We start from the raw sequence: 22,370 nt of genomic DNA, 5'->3' as shown, positions 1-22,370 counted from the left end.
TGGAGCTCACGTGGATTGAGAGCAATGACGCAAATGTCATCTGCTAAGGTTGGGTTTGAACTTTGAACGTTGAAGACTCCGATGTTCAAACTAAGGTTTTGAATTTCTAATAGTAAACCATTAATGAATAGATACAGGAAAGTCGAAAGTACTTCTCTCTGTCGGACGCCTTGTGATACTTGAAACCACTGGGAGCTGGTCTGGTTAACTACAACGGAGAGGTATGTGTTGGAGTGGCAGTCATTTATCGAAGACCACATTGTGCCCGATATTCTGAGTTCGTGAAGTTTGCACATGAGACCATGCTTCCATACAGTGTCAAAGGCTTTCTGTGTGTCTAAAAAGGCAACATAAACAGAGCTATTGTGTTCAATGTTGTGAAAAATAGTCTCTTGCAAATTAAAGGACGCTGTTAGACACCCAAGTTTTTGCTGGAAACCTTGTTGTTGAGAACAAGGAAATGAGATTGAGGGCAGTAAGTTTGACTGTATCCTAGTGAGAATAAACTTTTCAAACACTTTAAACTCGCAAGGGAGGAGAGCAATTGGTCTGTAACTATCGGGAGACTTCCGAGGTTTGTTATTGCCTTTATAGATGGGCACAATCAAGTCTTTTTTCCAACAGGATGGGATATACCCGACCTCCAGAATTGCGTTGAAAAGGTGAGTAATGCATATAGCTAATTGTATACCACCATGAATAAAATGTTCGTTTTGAATGAGATCGTGACCAGGCGCTTTTCTGCGTTTGAGATTTCGAATGATGATTTGTATTTCGTTGACGGTCGCGGGACCTCCTGGGAAACTATCATTTGATGAACTGGAAACGCGTTCGAGTTCACTATAACGGTTTTCAATTGAAGTGAGGAATTCTGAATGATAATTTGCATTTTCTTTGGCATTATACCGTTCACGGTAGCTCAGTCGATAGAGCGCTCGCTCCGTGATCGGGAGGTCGTGAGTTCGAATCTCGGCCGCGACTGACCTAAGTCGATAAAAAATGGGTAGCAACTGTTCCTTCGCCATGCGCTCGGCACTTTGAAGTGAAAGTTGCGGGTCCTTCGGATGAGACCTCAAAAACCGAGGTCCCGTGTCACGGTGGGCGTTGCACGATAAAGATCCTTCACTGCTCAATGGCCCTGAGTGCCGAGTATAGGTCAAAATTTGAAGCCCTTCACCGGTATATGGTGACGTCTCTATATGAGTGAAAAATGCTCGAATGGGACGTAAAACAACATACAATCAATCAATCTTTGGCATTATAAATATCTGAGAAATGCTTTGCAAATGCAAAAGAGACGCCAGGGGGGTCATCGAACTGTTCGTCATTGTACTCAATAATAGGATAAGTATGAGAGGAACGTGGTTTTAACTGTCTGATTAACTTCCAGAATAGGCGAACATCACACTCTGATGATTCCGCTAAAACCTGAAAGACACCAGATATGTATCGATCATGTTCGTCGTTGAGTTCGTTCCGGAAGTTTCGTTTCGCTTGTTTGTAATTTTTGTAGGAGCTGTGTGTCATTCTTCGAGGGTGACCTTCATTTATCCACACCCTTTGCATTTGACGCTCTGTTTCGTGTACTGTGGGGGTCCATTCTGGTCTCAAAAAGGGTTTGTACTTTGCCGTGGGGATAGACAGCGATGATGCAGAATGTAGAACAGTGTTTAACTCTGTGCAGAACTTGTCAAGTTCTATAGTTTTAAGACTTTTTTCTAGAAAGTCTGCATGATGATGAATATTTTTCGTATTCCTTTATTTGATCAGGTTTAGCTTTATGCCAGGCTGGGAGCGAGACGGATGGTTTACATAGAACATGTGTTTTAATGTCAGTTTGTAGTTCCATACTAATTGGCAGATGGGCAGAAGTAGAGCTGAAAGAGCCCGCTTCAAGAACATGATAGTTTATGACATAATTGCACATAGTTTTGCTGCAGATGATGTAGTTAATGTAGTGCGTGTCGTATTAAAAGTGTAGTTCGAGTCAGTTGTTTTGAAGTCTATGTCGGGGCATGCCAGGTCGCTTCGAGTAATAAAGTCTTTTAAGACATTTGATTTATGCAAATTACAGCGCGAGTAGCCTTTGGTATGAAGACTGGCATTAAAATCACTCCCAATAAGCTCATCACCATATGCAGAGTAGAGGTTATATAAGGCTTCAAGTAGGTTTATCTCGTCTATATAAGATTGTGTATTGCTATCCGACGGAAGATATACACCAAAAATAAACAACGACTTTTGATTGTAGCGCTTGAGTTCTACGCCAATAATGCGAATGTCAATAATTTCGATAACTGAGAACTGGATGTTTTTCCTGTACATTATACTTACTCCACCCTTGCCCAAAAATCGACAAATATCGGTTAGAGTGTCATTAGTAGATTTTTCTATACGTGTGATACTACAATAATCTGAACATATGGAATCTAGGTAATTTACACTGCTTGATTTTAATTTATGTTCTGTTATTATTGCAACATCACAGTTTGTTTTTGCTAAGAGTTCAGCTAAAGAAAGTGACGACGATATGACACCACGGACATTCCAGGTCAAAATATTTATGGATTTAAAAATTTTATGATAGGACAAAATACTTGTTTATTGCAGGGCGAGAGAATCAAGTGTTAGACTGTTCGGTTTCCCAGTCTTCTTCCTCTGTAGTATCATTTTCAGCAGGTCTAATTGCGCAATCTTTGATTCCCAGTCCTTTTCACTCAGCCACAATCGACAAGAGATTACTTGCGGCCAAAATCCAGGAGCTTCCACGGTTTGGGCGTCGGACAGAGCTACATTTATTTTGCGTTGCGGCGAGACCTAGGGTGTTTCGGTTTAAAGAACACACAATGAGAGACGGATATTCCTTTGCGTTTGAGGAAGTTTAGCATGCCTGGTTGTGCGTTGATCTTTGACCGATTCCTGATATATAGTACCTCGCATTGCGTTTATAGGTTACACCTTCAAAGATTTCGTTATCGTCATTGCTGAGTGAAGACATTTCTGAAGAGGTTTTGTTAGATACTGTAGCACCCGTTACCGAAGTGCCCGCATCCACTGTATAACTATACTGTTGGCTTATAGTATTCGCAATGTTAAAAGAATGATCAGATAATCGGACACTCTTAGACGACAAAGAGCATGAGTCTGGTATGAGGTTACGCTTGTGTTGGCGGGAATTGTCGTGCGTTGACTTTTTGTCCAGAGGCGATGGCTGATTTACGGCGTATGCATTTTTGCTACCACTAGTACCTTTGCTCACGACCGGGTTGATTTTGTCTGAACAGTCGAGTTAGTCTTGTGTATTTGGTCTGATCGTTGGAGACAGGTCAGGTTTGCTATTGACGTATATGGGCGGGTGCACAATGGAACAATCAGCACTGTCTGCATGGGAACAGTTAGCTTGATCGTTCAGGTGTGAAGTCCCTTTAAATTCCACCTCGGCTGAAGGAGGGGTCCTCTGAGGGGAAATAGCTGATGCATATGCTATTTGTGTTTTTGTGTTAGAAATTTGTTTTTGTAAATTAAAACAAACTTTGGATACTCTTGATAGTTCTTCATTCAATTTCTTGTTCACAACTTGGTATTCAGTTAAGTCAAGACCATCAAGTTTTTTCAAGTGTGCTTTGGTGTTTTTGCGAGAGGTCTCGCATCCTGTTGTGTGTGAAACAAAATCATATCAACCACATCAGATATATATGAACTATCACCATTGCAGAGCATGTAAAGGGCAAAACAGTCTAGCATATTTAGTGGAACTAGTGTTACTTTTAGTTGTTTTTCCGGTGATAAGTTTACCCGTTGGGCACCCCTAAATATTTTTTGCTTTCACCAGTAGTGCATATCTGTATTCTATAATAAGCTGTTCGCTGTTCGATGTAATTTTAAGAAGTTTTTGCACATATAAGTCCCTCGGAAGATTTTGAAGTGCATGATCAAAGGATGCATAGTCATTTTGGCAAGACGTTATTGTAGATTCCATTGTAGAGTGAGCATCACTCATTCTACAACATAAGCCGCTAGTAACTGCTTGCACAGAGTTTTGAGGACAGTACGCAAAATCTTAGATTCAACCTGATTTTCTGACAGAACACAACTAAATTGAGGATCTTGACTACTTACAGGCAGGAGACTGGCTCCACAATTCTGTAGTTCAAGGATATCACTCTCAGGCGAATTGGGGGCGTCCTCACCAGGCGACGCCATTTTTTTTTTTTTCTTTTTCTTTTTTTTTTTTTTTTTTGGCATGCTATTAAACCTGTTTTAATTTGTCACATATGTTATGTTTATCTCTGTATACAATTGTTTGTTTCTTGTTTAACGTCCCTCTCGAGAATTTTTCAATCGTATGGAGACGTCACCACTTGCCGGTAGAGAGCTGCAAATTTTGACCTATACTCGGCACTTAGGGCCATTGAGCAGTGAGGGATCATTTTCGTCCCAGCATCTACTGCGACACGGGGCCTCGGTTTATACGGTCTCATCCGAAGGACCTGCCTCCACGTCCCACAGTGGGATTCGAACCCGCGACGTTGTATACAATCCTAAAATTTTGATGAGATTAACTATAGGTACTGTAGGCAAACTCACAAAATAGTACCCCCTCCCTCGTCGCAATTTTTTTAAAGTGCCCATTCAGACTTGTAAATGTCACCTTGAATTTGCCAAACAGACCTTGGTTCAAAAGTGACACATCCTCTGGTCATAAGTAATCTTTCAGTGAAATATGGACATGCAGTGTTTCTCCATAAAGAAATGCATTTTGTATATTTTACACTTTTTATACAAGTGACCTTGAACTTGCTGGAGTGACCTTGGGTCACGGTCATGAGACACTCTCATTTCATAAACAATCTCTGTACCAAGTATGAGCTTCCAAAGATTCCCTTTACAAATTTATACCTTCGACAAGAATTTTTTACTTTTTCTGCCAGTGACCTTGAACTTGCCGAAATGCCATTGGTTCAAGGTCAGGACACACCCCTGGATTATAAACAAACCCTGTACTAAATATTAGCTTCCATTGATTTTCCATTACAAAGATATGGCCCAGACAAAATTGCACAGATAGACAGATGGACGGAAGGACAGACAGATAAGGTGATTCCTACATAACTCCCCCCCCCCAACATTGTTTGCGGGGCTATAATAAATTCAGTTTAGTCCAGTAAATTTTTGATACAAATTCTTTCTTTGGATTTTGGAGTACTCAAATAATTGGTTGCTTTCATTGGTTTAGAACTTCTTTTTCTCTAAAAACGCCAATTTTGTTTCCCTGCATGTACATTTTTATACCCCCAGCTTGAAAAGCAGGGGGGTATATAGTGATGGGGGTGCCCGTCAAAAAAAATTTTTTTTTTGGCTTGTCAAGAAATTTTCTTCGTTTATTACGTTTGGGATGGGAATTTAGCTTTTTTTTATTTTGCTTATCAAGAAATTTTTTGACAAGCAATATTAAAAAAAAACAAAAAAAAAAACAGAGGCCCATGGGCCACATCGCTCACCTGAGTAACTTTGGCCGTGCTGTTCTTTACCAGATTTCCCCCTTTGTAATACCTATTGTGGCCCTGCCCTACCCCCGGGGGTCATGATTTGAACAATTTAGAATCTACACTACCCCAGGATGCTTCCACATAAGTTTCAGCTTTTCTGGTCCAGTGGTTCTTGAGAAGAAGATTTTTAAAGATGTTTCCTATATATTTCAATGTAAAACTTGGATTCCCTATTGTGGCCCCGCCCTACCCCCGGGTGTCATTATTTGAACAATTAAGATTTTACACTACCCCAGGATGCTTCCACATAAGTTTCAGCTTTTCTGGTCCAGTGGTTCTTGAAAAGAAGATTTTTAAAATATTTTCCTATGTATTTCATTGTAAAACTTGGATTCCCTATTGTGGCCCCGCCCTACCCCCGGGGGTCCTGATTTTAACAATTTAGAATCTACACTATCCCAGGATGCTTCCACATAAGTTTCAGCTTTTCTAGGCTAGTGGTTCTTGAGAAGAAGATTTTTAATGACCCCACCCCATTTTTTTCCTTTCTTGATTATCTCCCCTTGTAAACAGACTTGGCCCTCTATTTTAACAATTTAAACTCCCCTTTACCCAAGGATACATTGTACCAAGTTTGGTTAAAATTGGCCCAGTGGTTCTTGAGAAGTTGAAAATGTGAAGAGTTTTCAGACCGGCAGACGGACGGACAATGGGTGATCAGAAAAGCTCACTTGAGCTTTCAGCTCAGGTGAGCTAAAAAAAAAAAGGCAAATCAATTTTCCAAATGTGAAAAACACCTATTTTGTGGTGGTGATAGTGGGGTCCACATTTTCTAAGGGGGGGGAGGGAGGGGGAGGGGGCCAAAGTCAATTTTTATTTGCTTCAGTATATACTTTTTATAACTCTGCAAATTCCAGGAGGGGGTCCTGACCCCCCCCCCCCCCCCTCTGAATCACATGTCCATCCATCTAGCTGTACGTCCAACTGTCCGTTACGCTTTGGGGAACTCATCTCTTATCCGCAACTCCTCCTATACCATTGAATGAAATTTAATGACACTTTCACATTCTTTATTACATAATGCCATTGTGCACCTCCTATTTTACCTTCTGATCTGACACTTATTTCGGGTCTCGGTGCCGCCGCCCTTAGCAAAACATGGACTTTGTCATTATAATCATATGGGAGGCGGGGGTATCATTTTGTGAGCTCAGTGCTCACAATACCTCTATAGTTTTAAACTTCATTCAATCAAATCTATATAGAGAAGGAACTAATAAATATATGTTTCCCTGAAATGTTCAAAAGCAAATTACTATAAGGCTTGAACTACAAAATGTTAATACATTATAGTATTGTTGGATTAAGTTTCAAATGTTTTGATATAATATAAATTGTTCAAAAATTGATTATTGGGATTCTTTTGTTGACTTCCCTATTACATGTACTTATTTTAGAGTAAAATGATGCTTTAGTTTCAGCTATTAAACAATAAAACTTACTGAGTATTAATTATATTAACTTACCCAAAAGTTTGTTATATTTTTTTGAAAATATTATTTAAATAAATTTGATTTTATGCAATACTTTTTATTTTTATGTGACAATTAAAGTCATGAACTGATACAAAATAATAAAATGATAGCTTAATACACAATTTGATATTACTTAAAGCCTGCTGCAACATTCACTATCCTTGATGTTTATGCTAGAATAAGAATCACTGGAGATACTTGTACACTGTCAGTGTGTTGGTTAATTGTCCCAAATAGAGATTGTTCTCACCATCCACATACACACTACGGGGACGGTGTACCCCTTGTTGTTGAGGGAGTAATAGAGACAAGAACAGACCATCCTGATTAAGGAGGTAAACAGTGTCACTGTACTGATCACACACCAGGATGTGACCGAGGACATCAGTACAGATTCCATAGGGACGGAACTCTGACTCCTGACCTGTGTAGGAGAACCTGTGTTGTCCTGATTTATTCACCACCACTACTCCATTACTAAAGTCTGATGTACAGATATCACCATTGATGTTTTCTGTGATGTATAGTGGTAGTCTATACAGTCTCTGTCCTTTGTTATCTCTCTGTATGTTCTGTAGTTCTTTTCCTGTCTTGTTGTACCTGGTGACTTTACCCTCTGTATAATCAGTCATCCCCACCAGTAGGTCCTTATTGATGTGGGAGGAGTGTATACTGAGTGGTTCCCAGTCTCCAGTTTTAATGAATTCAGTAATATTATTATCCTGTGTTATCCTACTGATGACTTTCTTGTCTCTGTCTGTAAAGATCAGATCCCCGTCCTGTGTCACTGTGTGGTAACCTTCATCTTCACCACTGGTTTTTATCTTCTGTATCACATTCCCCTGTAGATCTATTTGGACAAGATTACCATCATCGTCACTGATCCAGAGTCTGTCTGATTGATCTAGTGATACATGGTATACATCATAAACACCTGGTACATTGAACTCCCTGACCTTGGTGACAGAGGCAGATAGAGACATTGTTTGTTTCTTGTCAGATTTCTTTCTGTCTTCTTTCATCTGTTTATGTGTAGGTTTCATTGCTGTATCGTAGACACTTTCTAAGGGCCTTATTTCTCTTTTCTCTGCTTTAGTGTTGGGGACATGTATTTTACCAAATAATTTGGTGACATCACTTTTGCTGTATTGACCAGCAGTAAATCCAGGTGTGACTGGTTTTGTTGTCTCTGGTATGGATCGGATCTTTGGCTTCTTCTCAGACATTAATTTCTGGGTTTCTGTAGAGGACAGACATATGTGGAGCTCTTTGACAAGATTATTAAGATATGTGATGTAATCATCCATGGTCTTGTCTTGGGTGTTTAGATCTTCTAACAGTGAATGCTCTATCTGGTCTAACTGCTTCATGTTCTCAGAAACGACTGTGTCCACTAGACTTTTCAGAGACTCACCTTCAGTCTTCATGGATGTTCTGATGTTGTCCATGATGTGTTTGATTTCTGATGAATCTTTTTTAATTCTTTCCTGTAAATCTTGTGATATAGGGAGAAAGTATTCATGGATTTTTCTAATTTCTTCTTGAAAGTCTGTATATTTTTCTGCATAAACAGTCTCTAGGTCAGTAAATATATGCCCCCGATGCTCTCTTTGTGTGACACATTTGGAACATACTGGAATTTGGCATTCTTCACAGAGCATGTCTACATCTTTAGTGGGGTGGATCTTACATTTCTCCACAGGAAGTTGACGTTTGCGTTGCTGGTAAAGAACCACCTCATGGTTCTTGTTTTCTTGACTTCTCAGATGTTCCTCGCTGCATTGCTTGCACAATCTTAGATGACAAGGGTTGCAATAGAACTCGCAGTTTCTTTCACATTCTTCAATGCCACATTCTAAAAAGTGTTGGGCTCTGCGGGGTATATCTATTTTAGATAATGCCATCTGAAAATGAATAAGTTTGTGTATAAAAAAAAGAAGAAAATGAATGTATTCTTTGTTACATTTGTAAGATATAGATCTACAATACAGCTATGTTTTCTATAGTATTCTATATATCGGCAAAATTATTGTGGGGGGGGGGGAGGCGTGGCACGCCCCCCGTGCCCCTCAGGTTCCTACGGCCATGATTTATTAAGTTGTCCTTAATCTTTTTAGCCTGTCTCTAGATAAAAGCACTGCAGTGCAAGAAACAAGTCCACGCATGTCATAAAATCATAACTGAGCTTCAAGGCTCAGTAATGATTGATATATATATATATATATATATATATATATACTTACGGTTTTAGAATTGCCTGAACTTCGAAGTGGAAGAATGCGATAACATTAATTCACTTCCTCATTGGAGATAAAGTTCTATAGATTTAAAACGGACCGGACTACTAAATATTTTTTGCGGAAATGTTAGTAAAATATATTAGTATCAGAAAGAAGTGTTAAATGAAAGCATGTGTTCATTAGGTTCAGATAGTACATAATATTTTTTAACTTGAAAATTGTCCAATAAATTTAAAGAGTAAAATAAAATGGTTTCCGAATAAAAAAAATCCATACAGGACTGTTTGTTTTCTATAGATTATCTGAATGCCGGTACAGCGAAGAACGAATGAGATAATTAATTGCAATGTTATGCATATATAAATGACATACATTTATGTCTGCTTGAACCTTGAGGAATTTCGTAGAGTTTTAATTTCGAATTAATTTTGATTTTTTTTTTTCATTTGATTTCCAAACCATACAATACAACAGGCGCGGATCCAGGAATTTTTTTCCGGGGAGGGGGGGGGGTCCACCCCAGTCAAAAAAAAAATTCAAACCAAAAAATTTCTTGACAAGCAAAAAAAAAAAAAAAAAAAAGAAAAAAAAAAAGAAAAAAATAATAAAAAGAAAAGAAAGAAACCAAAATTCCTATCCCTATCCAAAAAATTTCTTGACAAGCAAAAAAAACAAAAACAAAAACAAAACAAAACAAAAAACAAAAAAAAAAAAACAGAAACGTAAAATCCATTTCCATAACGTGAAAAACACCTATTTCCTGGTGGTGAGGGTGGGGTCCACGTTTTTTAGGGGGGGGGGGGTCCAAAGACGTTTTTTATTTGCTTCAGTATATACTTTTAGTAACTCTGCAAATTCCAGGGGGGGGGTCCGGACCCCCCCCCCCAGATATGCGCATGTACAAACTGTCTGTTAAAATCGAGTAATATTTGTATATTTATGTTGAATTGCATTCAGAAATCGAAAATAGTTCAGGTCCATGGGATTCTGGGGAAGGGGTACATGAATGATCATGGCCAAAAGTGCTGCCAGTGTAGGAACACTATACATGTATTATATAGTAATACAATCATATAGGCGCTCCCATTCCAATTTAGTCAATATAAATAAATGTCTTAATATCCTCATACTATTAGGGTATTAAATTATTATATCCTACACTAAACTACTTAAAAATCAATGTTGACTTAAATTTATAGTATAGGGGTACATTATGTTTTAAGTACTGATTTGGTTTGGGAGCTTTTGATAACTTCACAAGAAAACCAACTTAAAAATAACAGTTTCAACCCCCCCCCCCCCAAAAAAAATAATTTATAGTAAAGAAATTTCAGTCCCCCCCCCCCTTCCGCCTCAACTGAATTGCACCCCATTCGACTGATTTTCTTTATTTATGTTTTTTCTTTCTTTCTTTTTTCTATCTTTATTTATTTATTTCTTTATTTATTTGTTTGTTTTTGTGTTTTTATTTATTTATTTTTAAATTGAAGAAGTGTCGTTTTTATCCGGAAAAATTATCTGTCGCCTTTAATATACCGGAAATACCACTAGAGCATGGAGACGTTGCGCATTCTGTAACCAAAACAACATGGCGGCACTGTGAGCCAACATTCCTGGCTGATCAGATAAAACATTTTAAATTTTAGGTTGGAATTGGAAATATCTTAATTTTAGCTACACTGCTAAGATTTTAAGTGCTTTGTAAGAAGTTTGGAAAAAGTCGAATTGTCTAGAATTCTTGGAACGTTTGAGATCAGTGCGTGAGTGCTTCAAAATGAAGATACATTACGTATGAAAGGAAAACTAGAAAATGTTAGCTGGTGCTTATTCGTATCCTTTTTCATATATTGAAGAAGTTTAATCTTTACATTGTCTTGATGAACCCGGGAGTACAAGTGGAGAATATTGAAGTATAACAAAATAATCAAGTTACATTTGTATGATTTCCCATGGTTTGTGATAGGATGTGATTATTATCCAACTCGATTTTTCCTCCAAGGCATGACGAGGGAACAAAAATCCACAAAATCATCTGGGTAAAAGTCATATCTTACCGCATACCACGGGGTATTCTTTTTTATGACATGTTTTACACATTGTTGTCACGTGTTTTACACAGTTTCTAAATATAAGTCCACATTTATGAGCTTCATATAAACATTCATGCAAAAAGCATTGACATCTCAACGATGTGATATGAAACAAAAATGTATGTCCTGTTATCAACTTAAGGAGTAAAGTTAAAACTAAATAAAGCACAGGCACCTGAAGTGTGGATACGTACCCCTAGCCCACCTCCAATTCCAATTTCTTCATTGACAGTGATAAAGGGGGTTTTGGTCTTATCACTTCATTTTTCTTTATCTGCTTGGTTAACAGTTATACTGTATACAGTTTGAATTATTATCTAATCAGATAAAGCGAAACAGATCGGCATACATCAGAACCTCCTTTATTGCCGTCAATGATAAAATGTTACACTGTATGTGTCCGTTTAATAAATTGTCCGATTACAGCATATAAGACACTAAGGATACAGTTTAGGTTAAAGAAACTAGTAGGAGAACATCTCCGTGACAGAGTTCTTGGAGAAAAAAAAAGATAGGTAACATTGTTATTACCTTGGAAATATGTCTCAAAGCAGGGAACCTCCTGTTTGTTTATCAATTTTGTTTCTTAATGTGTATTTTTATTATACCATATATAGCCAATCTCTAAATGTAAGAAAAATTACAATCTGCTTGCATAGAATGGAATATGGATGTCATTGATCTGGAAATCTCATAATTTTTTTAATCAAGGTGGGGAAGGGGGGATATCCACTTCTCAGCCAAGGTGCCTATGGATAAACAAGAGCATCGCAAAGCATAGCATCCCCTCGTAAAAGAGCACATCGATCCCAAAATAAATTATTAACTTCCATTACCCACTCACGCACATACAAGCTCACTCACAAACACAGTCACAAGCACATTACTAATTTACTTTATCCCCTCCAACTTCATTGTGTGGGGATAATAATTCTGTAAAATATTTTAATTGTTTGATCTGATAAAAACTATAAATATCAGCCATCGATCATGAGATATTAACATCATGCTGAACTTGTGATAAAAACATTTTCTGTATCATGATAGATATCTCAATGAAGAAAGTGGTATTTTTTCAAATATTTTATAAACAAGTATTCTGTCCTTAATATCATGTCAGAAAAACATACCAATACTTAGAGAAACAGCGTATAGATCAGTTAAAACAGCTGAAGACTGATGAAGTGGGAGATGCTGTTGCCAGAGCAAAGAAGCTCTCGGTGGAGACCAACAAAAGACGGAAGTATGAATTGTGTTCTCAAAATATATGGAACAAACTTAGTCCCAGACCTATTAGACACTGTACAGATTTTCTTTTATAAGGTCATATAAAATCAAATAAAAAAAAGCAAATCACCTAATATAATTGTGTATTTTCAGAGCACAAGCCACAAAGAGAAAATTGGAGAAAGAGAGAGAAGAAAAAAGAAGACAACAGATTTTAATAAAACGGAGAGAGGAACAACAGGAGGCTACAGAGAAATATCAGCGATCTCACGTCCCATCACGGCCGCCAAGTGGTAGGCACTCAAGGTCAAGGAAAAGTAAGTGTCTAAACAGAGAGAATATTGTAGTTTTTTTTTTTATTGTTGCAACAGAATTAGAGCTTTGTGACCATGCTGTGTATTTAGAATTGAAGATAGCATTCATACTTGCTCTGTTTAGAAGTACACTAGTGTAAATAATGTATAGTTTCATAATAAGATCTGTTCACATTCAGACTACTCGTCTTTAGCACAGAGAATTTACAAAGTGGGTTACTGATGTGAAATTTATTATCACAGATATGTATTTTCTACCCAAAATGAATTTTCTCTTCAATACTTTTTATTGCAGATGCCCCATCCCCAAGTCGGAATCTGGAAGAGACACTGAGACTGGTCAGAGGAAATTCTGGTGTACAGAGACAGAACAGTGCAGGTTCAACAGGCAGTCACACAAGTCCTCGACAGACCTACACTGAGGCTCTAAATAGACCATACTTCAATAAATACTCTCACTTCCACTCCCCTATTATCCAGAACGACAGACCAAGGGTCAATAGTTCACAGGATAAACTGCACAACAGGAGCTTGAAGAACTTGAACAGCAGCAAAAGTTTGTTTGAGCAAAAATTAGAACAACAGCAACAGCAGTTGATTGATCAGCAGAGAAGAGCTTTTAATGAATTCAGTGAAGAAGTTCAGAAAGAGATTGACAATGGAGAATATGTTGCAGATGACAGTGTTAGTCTGTCCAGTGCTGATAGTTTGGACGAATCTCATAATTTCACGGAAGGAGTTCCGACAAGCTTGCCACAGCAAAATAATCTCTTAAAAAATGAACAAGTGATCAATTCAAAGTCCTCATTGCAGGACAATGTTCACACACATCAAAGTGTCAGAGACATTTCTTTTCATTTGAACAGTGCTTATGGACAAAATAATGGAGTTGAATACCCAGACAGAAATGAGAAAATTGACTCATACAATGTAGAACAAACATGGGGAAATAATAATAATCTTCCCTTAAGTGGGATCCCCAGACCGGAAGTGCAAAAGACTGTGTCTCAAAACACAGATGTGAAAAACAGACCAAAGGTTCAGCTACGTGCATGGTCCACACCATCTCCTGTGGATTCCCAGCATTCATCTGTGTCAAACGCTCACATGACCAATAGTAACCCTTATAGTTCAAGGCCATCCATGACAGCTGTGACCTCAACAACTGCATATCAGGACAGGAATTCCCAAAGAAATTATGGCCCAAACAGTGGAGGGAGGGATGATAGAAATGTCACCTGGGACGGTACAACTGGCTCCCAAAACCAGAATTTAAATGGTTACAGTGACTCTCAGGGTGTGAACATCAACAATCCGCCAAGGAGTGTGAGTGATGTCAGTAGAGGGTACACCAATGGTTATCTGTATACCTCAGAAAATCCCAAAAGTGCTCAATCCAATGGCAACAGAATACCAGACACTGGTCCTTCCAAACCTATGGAATTCCTACATACAGTCACTAATACACCGGATACCTCTGACAGATCAGTAAACCCTGACAGGGAGATGGTGGCGCCCCCTGTTCAGGAGACAAAGCCCAGTCGGGTCCCCCGGCCTGTGAGTGCAGTGAGGATACAGAAGGTGGTGAAGTACAATGTAATCCCCCCTCCTTCCACCAATGAGGACAGTACACACCCAACATCTGATGCTCTATTGGAGGACAAGATGGAAAGTGGAAAAAACGGTGCTGTGCAAAAAGTGGAAATAGTTCCCAAACAACCTCAAGTCTTCATTAATACCACCTCTGGGGACCGACCACAGGTCAAACAAGTCACACAGGTCAAGTTTACAGCCAATGTTGTAAATGGGGGTGTTAATATGAACAATTATGGTAAAATGAATGTGCAACCTCTTCCTAATAAACCATTGATAGCTGGAGTGACTGAGAAAAAAGAGCATCCTCCAGCTGCCACCACGGTAACGAGGAAGGCTAAGGATGATGCAGACCTGGTGGTGAGGAATCACAGTGAGGCTAGGGAGGATGACTCGGGGGTCAAGGGCATTCTAAAAAGACCTGGGCCCAAACTGAAAAAAGCTGGATCTACTGGCAGTGTTAACAGTATGGATGTGAAGGATAGTATAGAAATAGCTCGCATTCATATGCATCATCACCATCCCAAGCAGGTAAAATGGCTGTACTATACATACTTAATTCAATATTTTGTGAATTCTACCAGATTTATTTAGTCGGACTGTTCTTGTTAAAATTATTTTAGGAATTTTAGCTCTATCCTTTGATAACAAACCTTGGTCCTTGAATAACTCTTGTATAAGTATCTTGAAGTTCAATCCTGACTAAATTAAGTAAACATTAAAATATTTCCTTGTATTTACGTTTTCAAAAAAATATTTCCTAATTGACACCACTACTTCTAGACTGCTTTTTCCCTACTGAGAGATCACATTCAAATGTTAGCCACACCTAGTGAAATCAAGTGATCTCTTAATAATAAAGGAATAATCCCGACTTTAACTGTCATTATTATTATGTTGGCAAGCTTAAGTCTAGATATAAACATGATTAATTTTAAAAAAAAATTGTTGTTTGTCTATATGGAGAAATCAACTTTGAAAGCTGTGTCTAATATAGATATCATTCATCCAATTTATTAATGAGTCAGTTGGCAGACAAATGTTTCATGAATGGTCAATCTGGTTAAAATCAGATCCTCAATTTCTTCTTTTTCTTCACATGTAGCAACAATAAAAAAAAGCATGCTTCAAGGTTTTGATCAGATTGCATGAAAGTAAGCTTAGACCTATATTTACTTTTGATATCTTGTTTATTGCAATAAATATATTTTAGATACCAAGAAAGAAGAGTGTTCGATTTGCAGACTTGCATTACCCGAGCGAAGAGGAAGCGGAACCTGAGGCGAACAGTGAGAGCTCTGGTGAGTCCACTGAAATATAAACACTTTAGAGTTTATTACTTAATTATTTATAATCTCTTCTCATATGTATTACAATTTATATGTATGTTTAGTGATTAGTAAACATGTTGCTTCTTTTTAAGTAACCCCCTTGTCAATAAGAAAATATGATCATTAAAATTCCAAATATTTAATTTTCAGGAGCCAGTGGACATGGTCATTCCTCCAGACCTGTGTCAGCCAAAGTGACCTCTCATGCTGCAAAGGCCCAGAGTAATGTCCCCCGAGCGATGAGTGCCGGGCATCGGCCACAGATAAGACACAAGTCCACTATCCGCCCCCAGGCTGCGGCCCACATCATCACTCAGAGTAATTCACCAGCCTCTGCCATGTTGAATGCCCAGAAGGCCACCGATAAGAAAGTAACAGTGGTCAATAATAACTTCATGGCCAAGGTGCCAACTTCACTGACTCCTGCCTATACTGAGGCCACGGTGTACACAGTGCCAGGGGTCAAGATGAATTATACGAAAACGACCCCTGGCACAATGCCAAGACAGGAGGATCTTGGTTACTATGGGAAAGAAAATGGTGTCCAAATGGCTGCAGGTTCAGATGTACCTATTCAACACTCTAGCATTCAGGGACCAGTTTTCAATGAAAATGGCATGAGAATTGATAGAACTCCTACCGATGAAGAAATTAACTTTTTATGGGAGAAAGTGAGAACTTGTCTGCACAGGCCTACAGGTCCAAATGACAACATGCCAGCTTCAGAAAATCACCAGGTATCTCAGCCCACAGAACCTCCAAGACAAGCAGCACAAATGTCCCACCAGTACATAGATGGTGCTGCGCTCAATAAAATTGTTGCTGCTGGCAGGACACAGCCAGTTATGACTGCCCCTCCCAGTGGGGTGCAGAGCACAGTTAAAAACGGTGAGCAGACGTATGCCAGGAGGTATGGTCTGCTTCAACAACGCAAACAGCAGAATCCGAACAGTTTGAACAAGGGACCAGTGGTCTCACAGAGGCAGTTTGTTACGACATACAATGGACCTGTGTATAGTAACAATGAGCCCTCCCAGAATCCAGCCTACCAACCCCCACAGGATGGTGAGAAAAATATCTTTTGAAATTTTAATTTTTCTAAAAGTCTGAAATGAAAATTAAAATCTTATATTTTGCATTAAGAAAAGATTTTAGGACTGCTTTTGAACTGACAAGATCAATGCAAAAAAAAAGAAGATGAAAATACACACTGTGATTTTATTTAAATTCATCATCAAGCTGATTTAAAACAAGATCTCTTTATCATCTTACAGGGATTGCTATTCACATAATTCATCAGCATCTTTTTTTGTCAGTGGTTATGACTAAAAAAAAGTAAAATGCCGTTACTAATGTATCCTTGATGTTACAGTTTCAGAAAGTATGGCTGCCTTCTTGACAGCTGAGCACCTAGCCCAGCATTCCATGTCCGAGAGTCAGATCCAGAACGCCATGGATCAGGCTCAGCGGAACCAGCAACTCATTGTGGCCAGTAAACCAGCACAAAAGAGTAAGTAACTGACCCGCATACATCAATTATGTAATGTTACTCAGGCTTTTCAAAATCTGCTGGTACCTTTTACTTTTTCCTGGCTGAAATCATGATTGCGGTGTACCTCTCAAAATATTCGATGGAGAAAAATTTGATAACATATTTTAATAAAATTGCTTCCACAAGGTACATGTAACTCCAGGACCTATTTTTGTAAAAGTACCACCTGTTTCTAATCTTTTTGAAAGCCCTGTAACTGAAGAAATTTGAAGTCTCTTGTACAGTTTCTAAAGTCTGGTTATTTCCCTTGTAGGATGGCCGTTGGTCAATTTTGGAAAATGAAAAATAGTTTATATTAATCAAAGTGATTGGAGTATTCATTGCTAACAGTTTATACTTTTGGCACGTAGGGGCTGGTAAATACCAGTGTAAAAGAATTTAATGAATGAAATTGCTACAGTAAAACTCGTTTAGTACGAACATGGATATTGCAAATTCACGGATATAGTGAAGTTTTCTTGGATTCCCAGCTATATAATTTTTATGAATTCCTTATACGGATATAAGGAATTATGGATATAGTGAAGTAATTTCACAGGTCCCAGTGACTTCGTTATAACAGAGTTTTTACTGTAGTAAATACCAGCTAGTGTAAAAGAAATTTTAATTACAACAGTAGTTTGATATGCAGAAATATGTTGCAGGGTCAAAAGCATAATCAAATTATTTTCATGATTTTGAAATCAATTTTACAATTCTCCATTAATTTATTGTAGTTCCTTCTGCACTTTCGATAGAAGAGCAAAGATTGTTAGACTCTTTGGATCGACTGAATGAAAGACTGAAAAGTAAGTCAAGTGTGGAACAAACTGAATGGCTAAAAAGAACCATGTCTCCTGGCTAAAAGTACACTGATTTAGATGGTTTATAAATGCACATATTTTTACACACAGGCATTTGATGATTCAAATGTTTATCTTCATGAAATTTTTTTTTCTTTTATTTATCAACTTCAAGGGAATTTTTTATAAATGTCAAGTTCCTGTGAATTTAAGTGTATGAAGTGATTTCTTTTTAAAAACCTTAAGCCTTGCATTATAAATGAACAGTAATTTTAATGTTTATTGCATTAAAAAGATGCTGTAGGTGTTTAATAGGTGTAATACTCTAAACATGCAAACTTTCCTTTGCGTGCAACTGTCTTTGAGTCTGCAGGTAATTAAGAAAAAAATATTGTCAAAAATTCATCACTCTAAATAAATACAGTCAAACCACATTATCTTGAACTCAATGGGACTGAGAAAAAACAGAGACATCCAGGGTATGAAATTGAGGTATGAGATTGAGATTTAGGTGAAGAAACTTTGAACTCACTTCGACATACCCATTGTATTCGAGATATATCAACGTTCAAGATACTTAAGTTCAGTGGTATTTTATTAGTCCCCTACCGGTGAAACCGGAGGGGACTATAGGTTTCCTCTGAGTCTGTCCGTCCGTCTGTCTGTCTGTCCATCTGTCTGTCTGTCCCTCTGTCTGTCTGTCAGTCTGTCCCACTTGGTTTTCCGCACTTTTTTCCTAAACGCTTGCAGATATTGAGCTGATTTTTGGTATGTGAGTGTATATTGATGAGTTACAGATCAAGTTTGCATTTCGTTCCGCTTCATTGATTTTTGACGGAATTTTTAAGGGTTTTCCGCAATTTTCTTCTAAACGCTTGTAGATATTGAGCTGATTTTTGGTATGTAGCTTTACCTTGATTAGTTATAGATCAAGTTTGCATTTCGTCCCGCTTTATTAATTTTTGACAGAATTATGGCATTTTCAATTCTTAACGGAAACCAGATTACACTTGCCGGTAGGGGACTAGTATTGCTAATGCAATACTCTCAGAATGCTTGTTAATTTAATTAATGCAAAACTTTTAGACAGTTCGGGACAAAATACTCATAGAAGAAAAACTGTGGAAGAAATAAGCTATGAATGAGATATAGTTATCCTTAAAGGTTAACAAAAATGAAAATTGTTTTTTCTTCTTTTTTTCAGTCACAGAATTCCCAGGGAATTTGTTACAAGAGCAAACACAACCTCTAGCCCCCCAGCCAGAGCCTCAACAGTATATCTATGTAAGTAAAATTAATGAGTCCATATCGTTACTGTTTACTTTCTTTATATATTGTTTTTCAACAATTCTACAGTGTCTCTGTCTTTAAAGTTAATAATCACCAAAATTGACATGAGTAGAGTTCTAGTGCTTATGTAGCACTGAATTCAAATCATAAATAAAATCCCTTTTTCTTTTGGAGTTGTTTTAATCACATTAGGCCTTCTATAATTACGTTTACTCAAGTATCGGTAGTAAAAAGGTAATACATATGTGTAGAAAACAAAATCTGATTCTTTATATGCCAGCATGCATGTAGCATTGCTTAGAAATATATGCATCATAATTATACAACTTTATATTCATTGTGTATACTGTAAATGTTTTGCCGTTTTAAGGTTTTCCATTTGTTTTTATAATCTTATGCTTAATTAAATGAACATATATTTTTTTTTTTAGAATATTTTATTGTTTTGTAGATTGATATAGAAAATGACTGTGAATATTAAGAAATCAGGTTATTTCTATTTTATTTTGGAATTAAAACAGGAAATGTAGAAGGCTGTGTTGCTATATTTGGAAATAGGCTGTGTATGGTAGATTTTGCAGGAATTCCCTTTTTTCCTCCCTTTTTTTTCAATTTGATTATAATTAAAATTCAGACATGTATAAATTATTTGGTCCGTTACAAATATATCAACAAATTTGATTTCATTATTAATGAAATTAAAAAGCATGGAATGAAATGTATATGATCATAATTAAAGTGTGATTATGAATTAAATATATTACTCATCTTGTGAAATCTTGGATTTTACTAGTAATTAAAAATTTGTTAATTTGTTTATATTTCTTGTGAAATCTTGGGGGTTTCTAGTATTAATTAAAAATCTGTTAATTTGTGTGAATTTCAGCCAGAAGCTACAAATATAGAGAATGTAAGCTAAGTTTCTACGATGGATTTTTTTTATGGTAGTGGACTATCAATACACATGTTTTGTGTTGTTTTTAAGTTGCACATTATAAGCCTGATTTGGGACCAAAATGAATTAGAATATATTTTATTTACCATTTACTCTGCTTGTATTGTTGTTGGATAGTAAAAAATGTTGTTGACTAATTTGTATTATGATGATGCAGCAAAGCTTTTTTATTTCTTTTAAAGAGGTTTGTCTAATTTAATTTTTAATTTTTTTTCTTTCAATTGGTAGAACTCAGATAAGATTTTGGGCTAGTTGGTTTAATTGTGCGCAGTATATATATATGTTTTATGTTTTTTTTTAAAACTTGACATACAAGATAGCTGCTATTTACTGGATTCGTAAGACAACTGACGCAATGACTATTTAGTGCAAAATACATGGCTCACACATGTGTACCTTGTATTGATTGTATAGACCATGGTTTAACTTCAGAGATGTTATTTATATACACGTTTCATGCTTTAGAAAAGAGATTAAAACCTTACCTTTCCAACAACTTATTGAAAAAGATTTTATTGACAACACAGAAATGATCTTAAAGGGGAGACAAATTGATGCAATGTGCATGGGGAGCTTATTTGTGTTGCTTGGTTGTAGAATATTATATTAAACAAAAGGGGTATTTAAATGTCTATTGATTTAATTTTAATTTCAAATTAATAAGAGTATCCTTAAACACTATTATGTTGGGGGTGTTTGGAAATTAACATGTACCAAAAAATATAAGAAATACAAACAAACAAAAAAGAAAAAAAATTGCATGGCATGTGCATGCATTCAAACAAAAAAAAGAATGGATGATTGATTTTAATATTTTACATTGAACATGCATGGACGTAATTTTATTTTAGTTTTCTGAACTGGTACCAATTACTAGCATTTTGGCTACAGGATGAATATAATTCTTATTATAAGTGACTGTTAATTTTCGATAGACTGAATCTACAATATAGTCTAAGATGATTTCATATCTTCACATTGATTATCACTGTATATGATTTGCATTTTCTATTGTAAAAATTAATCTTGATTTTAACATTTCATTTTTAGCCAACTGGGGCATTTAAAGGAAAACAACCCTTGAATTCTCAGAGAAGATTAACAGACAGTGCTCGAGGGGGATACCGAGGAGGGGTCAGGCAACAAATATACAGATATCCATAGATTATACACACCTTGGTCGTATTGCTGCAGATATCTCCTAGTGTAGAAATTTCAGATATCCATAGATTATACACACTTACCTCTATTGTATAGCTACAGATATCCCTGTCCCAGAGTCCAAAAAGTTCAGATATCCACAAAGGTGCTGACATCTGTAAATCCATAAAGAGCAGATATCCACAATGGTGCAGATATCCATAAATTCAGAAGGAACAGATATCCACAATGGTGCAGATATCCATAAATCCAGAAAGAACAGATTTCCACAATGTGCAGATATCCTTGAGTTCATCAATGAAAGTACAGATATCTAGAATGGTGCAGCTGTAGTATTGAAGGATTACTACAGGTATCCCTAGTAGGGATTCTGTTCCAGACCTTGTAATTTTTTCCAAGTGGCCAGAAAAAGCAATGGCTGTTCTGGCAAGTAGCCAGTATTCTAACAAAATGGGTCTGGTTTGATCTGGCAACAGATATCTCAAATTGTTGTGGCAAAAGATGTTTGTTTTTTTTCAAATGACAACTACATAAATGTTGAATTGTTCTGACAACAGATATCTAGTACATGTATTGTTTTGACAACAGATACCTAAAATTGTTCTGGCATTAAATATCAAAAGCTGTTATGACAGTAGTTGTAATCTAAAATTGCTCAGAAAATGGATATCCAAAGTTGTCATGGAAAAAGATCCAGAAATCCGTTAATATTTTTTTTGCATAATCAGCTCATTGTTTGACGGTGCTACATTGTGTTTTATTTAGGACGCAATATATTTTAACATTGAGATGAAATGTGTCTTTTTTTTAA

General features: G+C 37.0%; 2 protein-coding genes across 4 annotated transcripts; one reads left to right on the top strand and one right to left on the bottom strand.

Annotated features, from left to right (window-relative positions):
* Positions 1-7,195: 7,195 nt before the first annotated feature.
* Positions 7,196-8,946, bottom strand: LOC133200606 (uncharacterized). Its single transcript, XM_061336399.1, has one exon. The coding sequence runs from the start codon at positions 8,926-8,928 to the stop codon at positions 7,210-7,212; it is 1,719 nt and encodes a 572-aa protein (XP_061192383.1). The 5' UTR covers positions 8,929-8,946; the 3' UTR covers positions 7,196-7,209.
* A 2,060-nt stretch (positions 8,947-11,006) lies between these two features.
* Positions 11,007-22,370, top strand: LOC133200594 (uncharacterized). 3 transcript variants are annotated; one of them, XM_061336385.1, is made up of 11 exons: positions 11,007-11,094; positions 12,475-12,597; positions 12,735-12,898; positions 13,191-15,019; positions 15,702-15,789; positions 15,970-16,884; positions 17,192-17,329; positions 18,088-18,159; positions 19,358-19,437; positions 20,330-20,353; positions 21,449-22,370. In XM_061336385.1, exons 1-11 carry the CDS (start codon positions 11,075-11,077, stop codon positions 21,560-21,562), a joined length of 3,567 nt encoding a protein of 1,188 aa, XP_061192369.1. In that variant the 5' UTR covers positions 11,007-11,074; the 3' UTR covers positions 21,563-22,370. The 3 variants fall into 3 exon arrangements, with proteins under 3 accessions (XP_061192369.1, XP_061192370.1, XP_061192371.1); XM_061336386.1 differs by lacking the exon at positions 20,330-20,353; XM_061336387.1 differs by lacking the exons at positions 20,330-20,353; positions 21,449-22,370 and adding an exon at positions 19,895-20,019.

This window comes from Saccostrea echinata, unplaced genomic scaffold, assembly GCF_033153115.1.
Source record: "Saccostrea echinata isolate AGI-Se365-2 ecotype Australia unplaced genomic scaffold, CSIRO_AGI_Sech_v1 ptg000040l, whole genome shotgun sequence".
Classification (NCBI taxonomy): domain Eukaryota; kingdom Metazoa; phylum Mollusca; class Bivalvia; order Ostreida; family Ostreidae; genus Saccostrea; species Saccostrea echinata.
The sequence above is the reverse complement of the archived record's forward strand: the minus strand, read 5'-3'. Positions and strand labels throughout refer to the sequence as shown.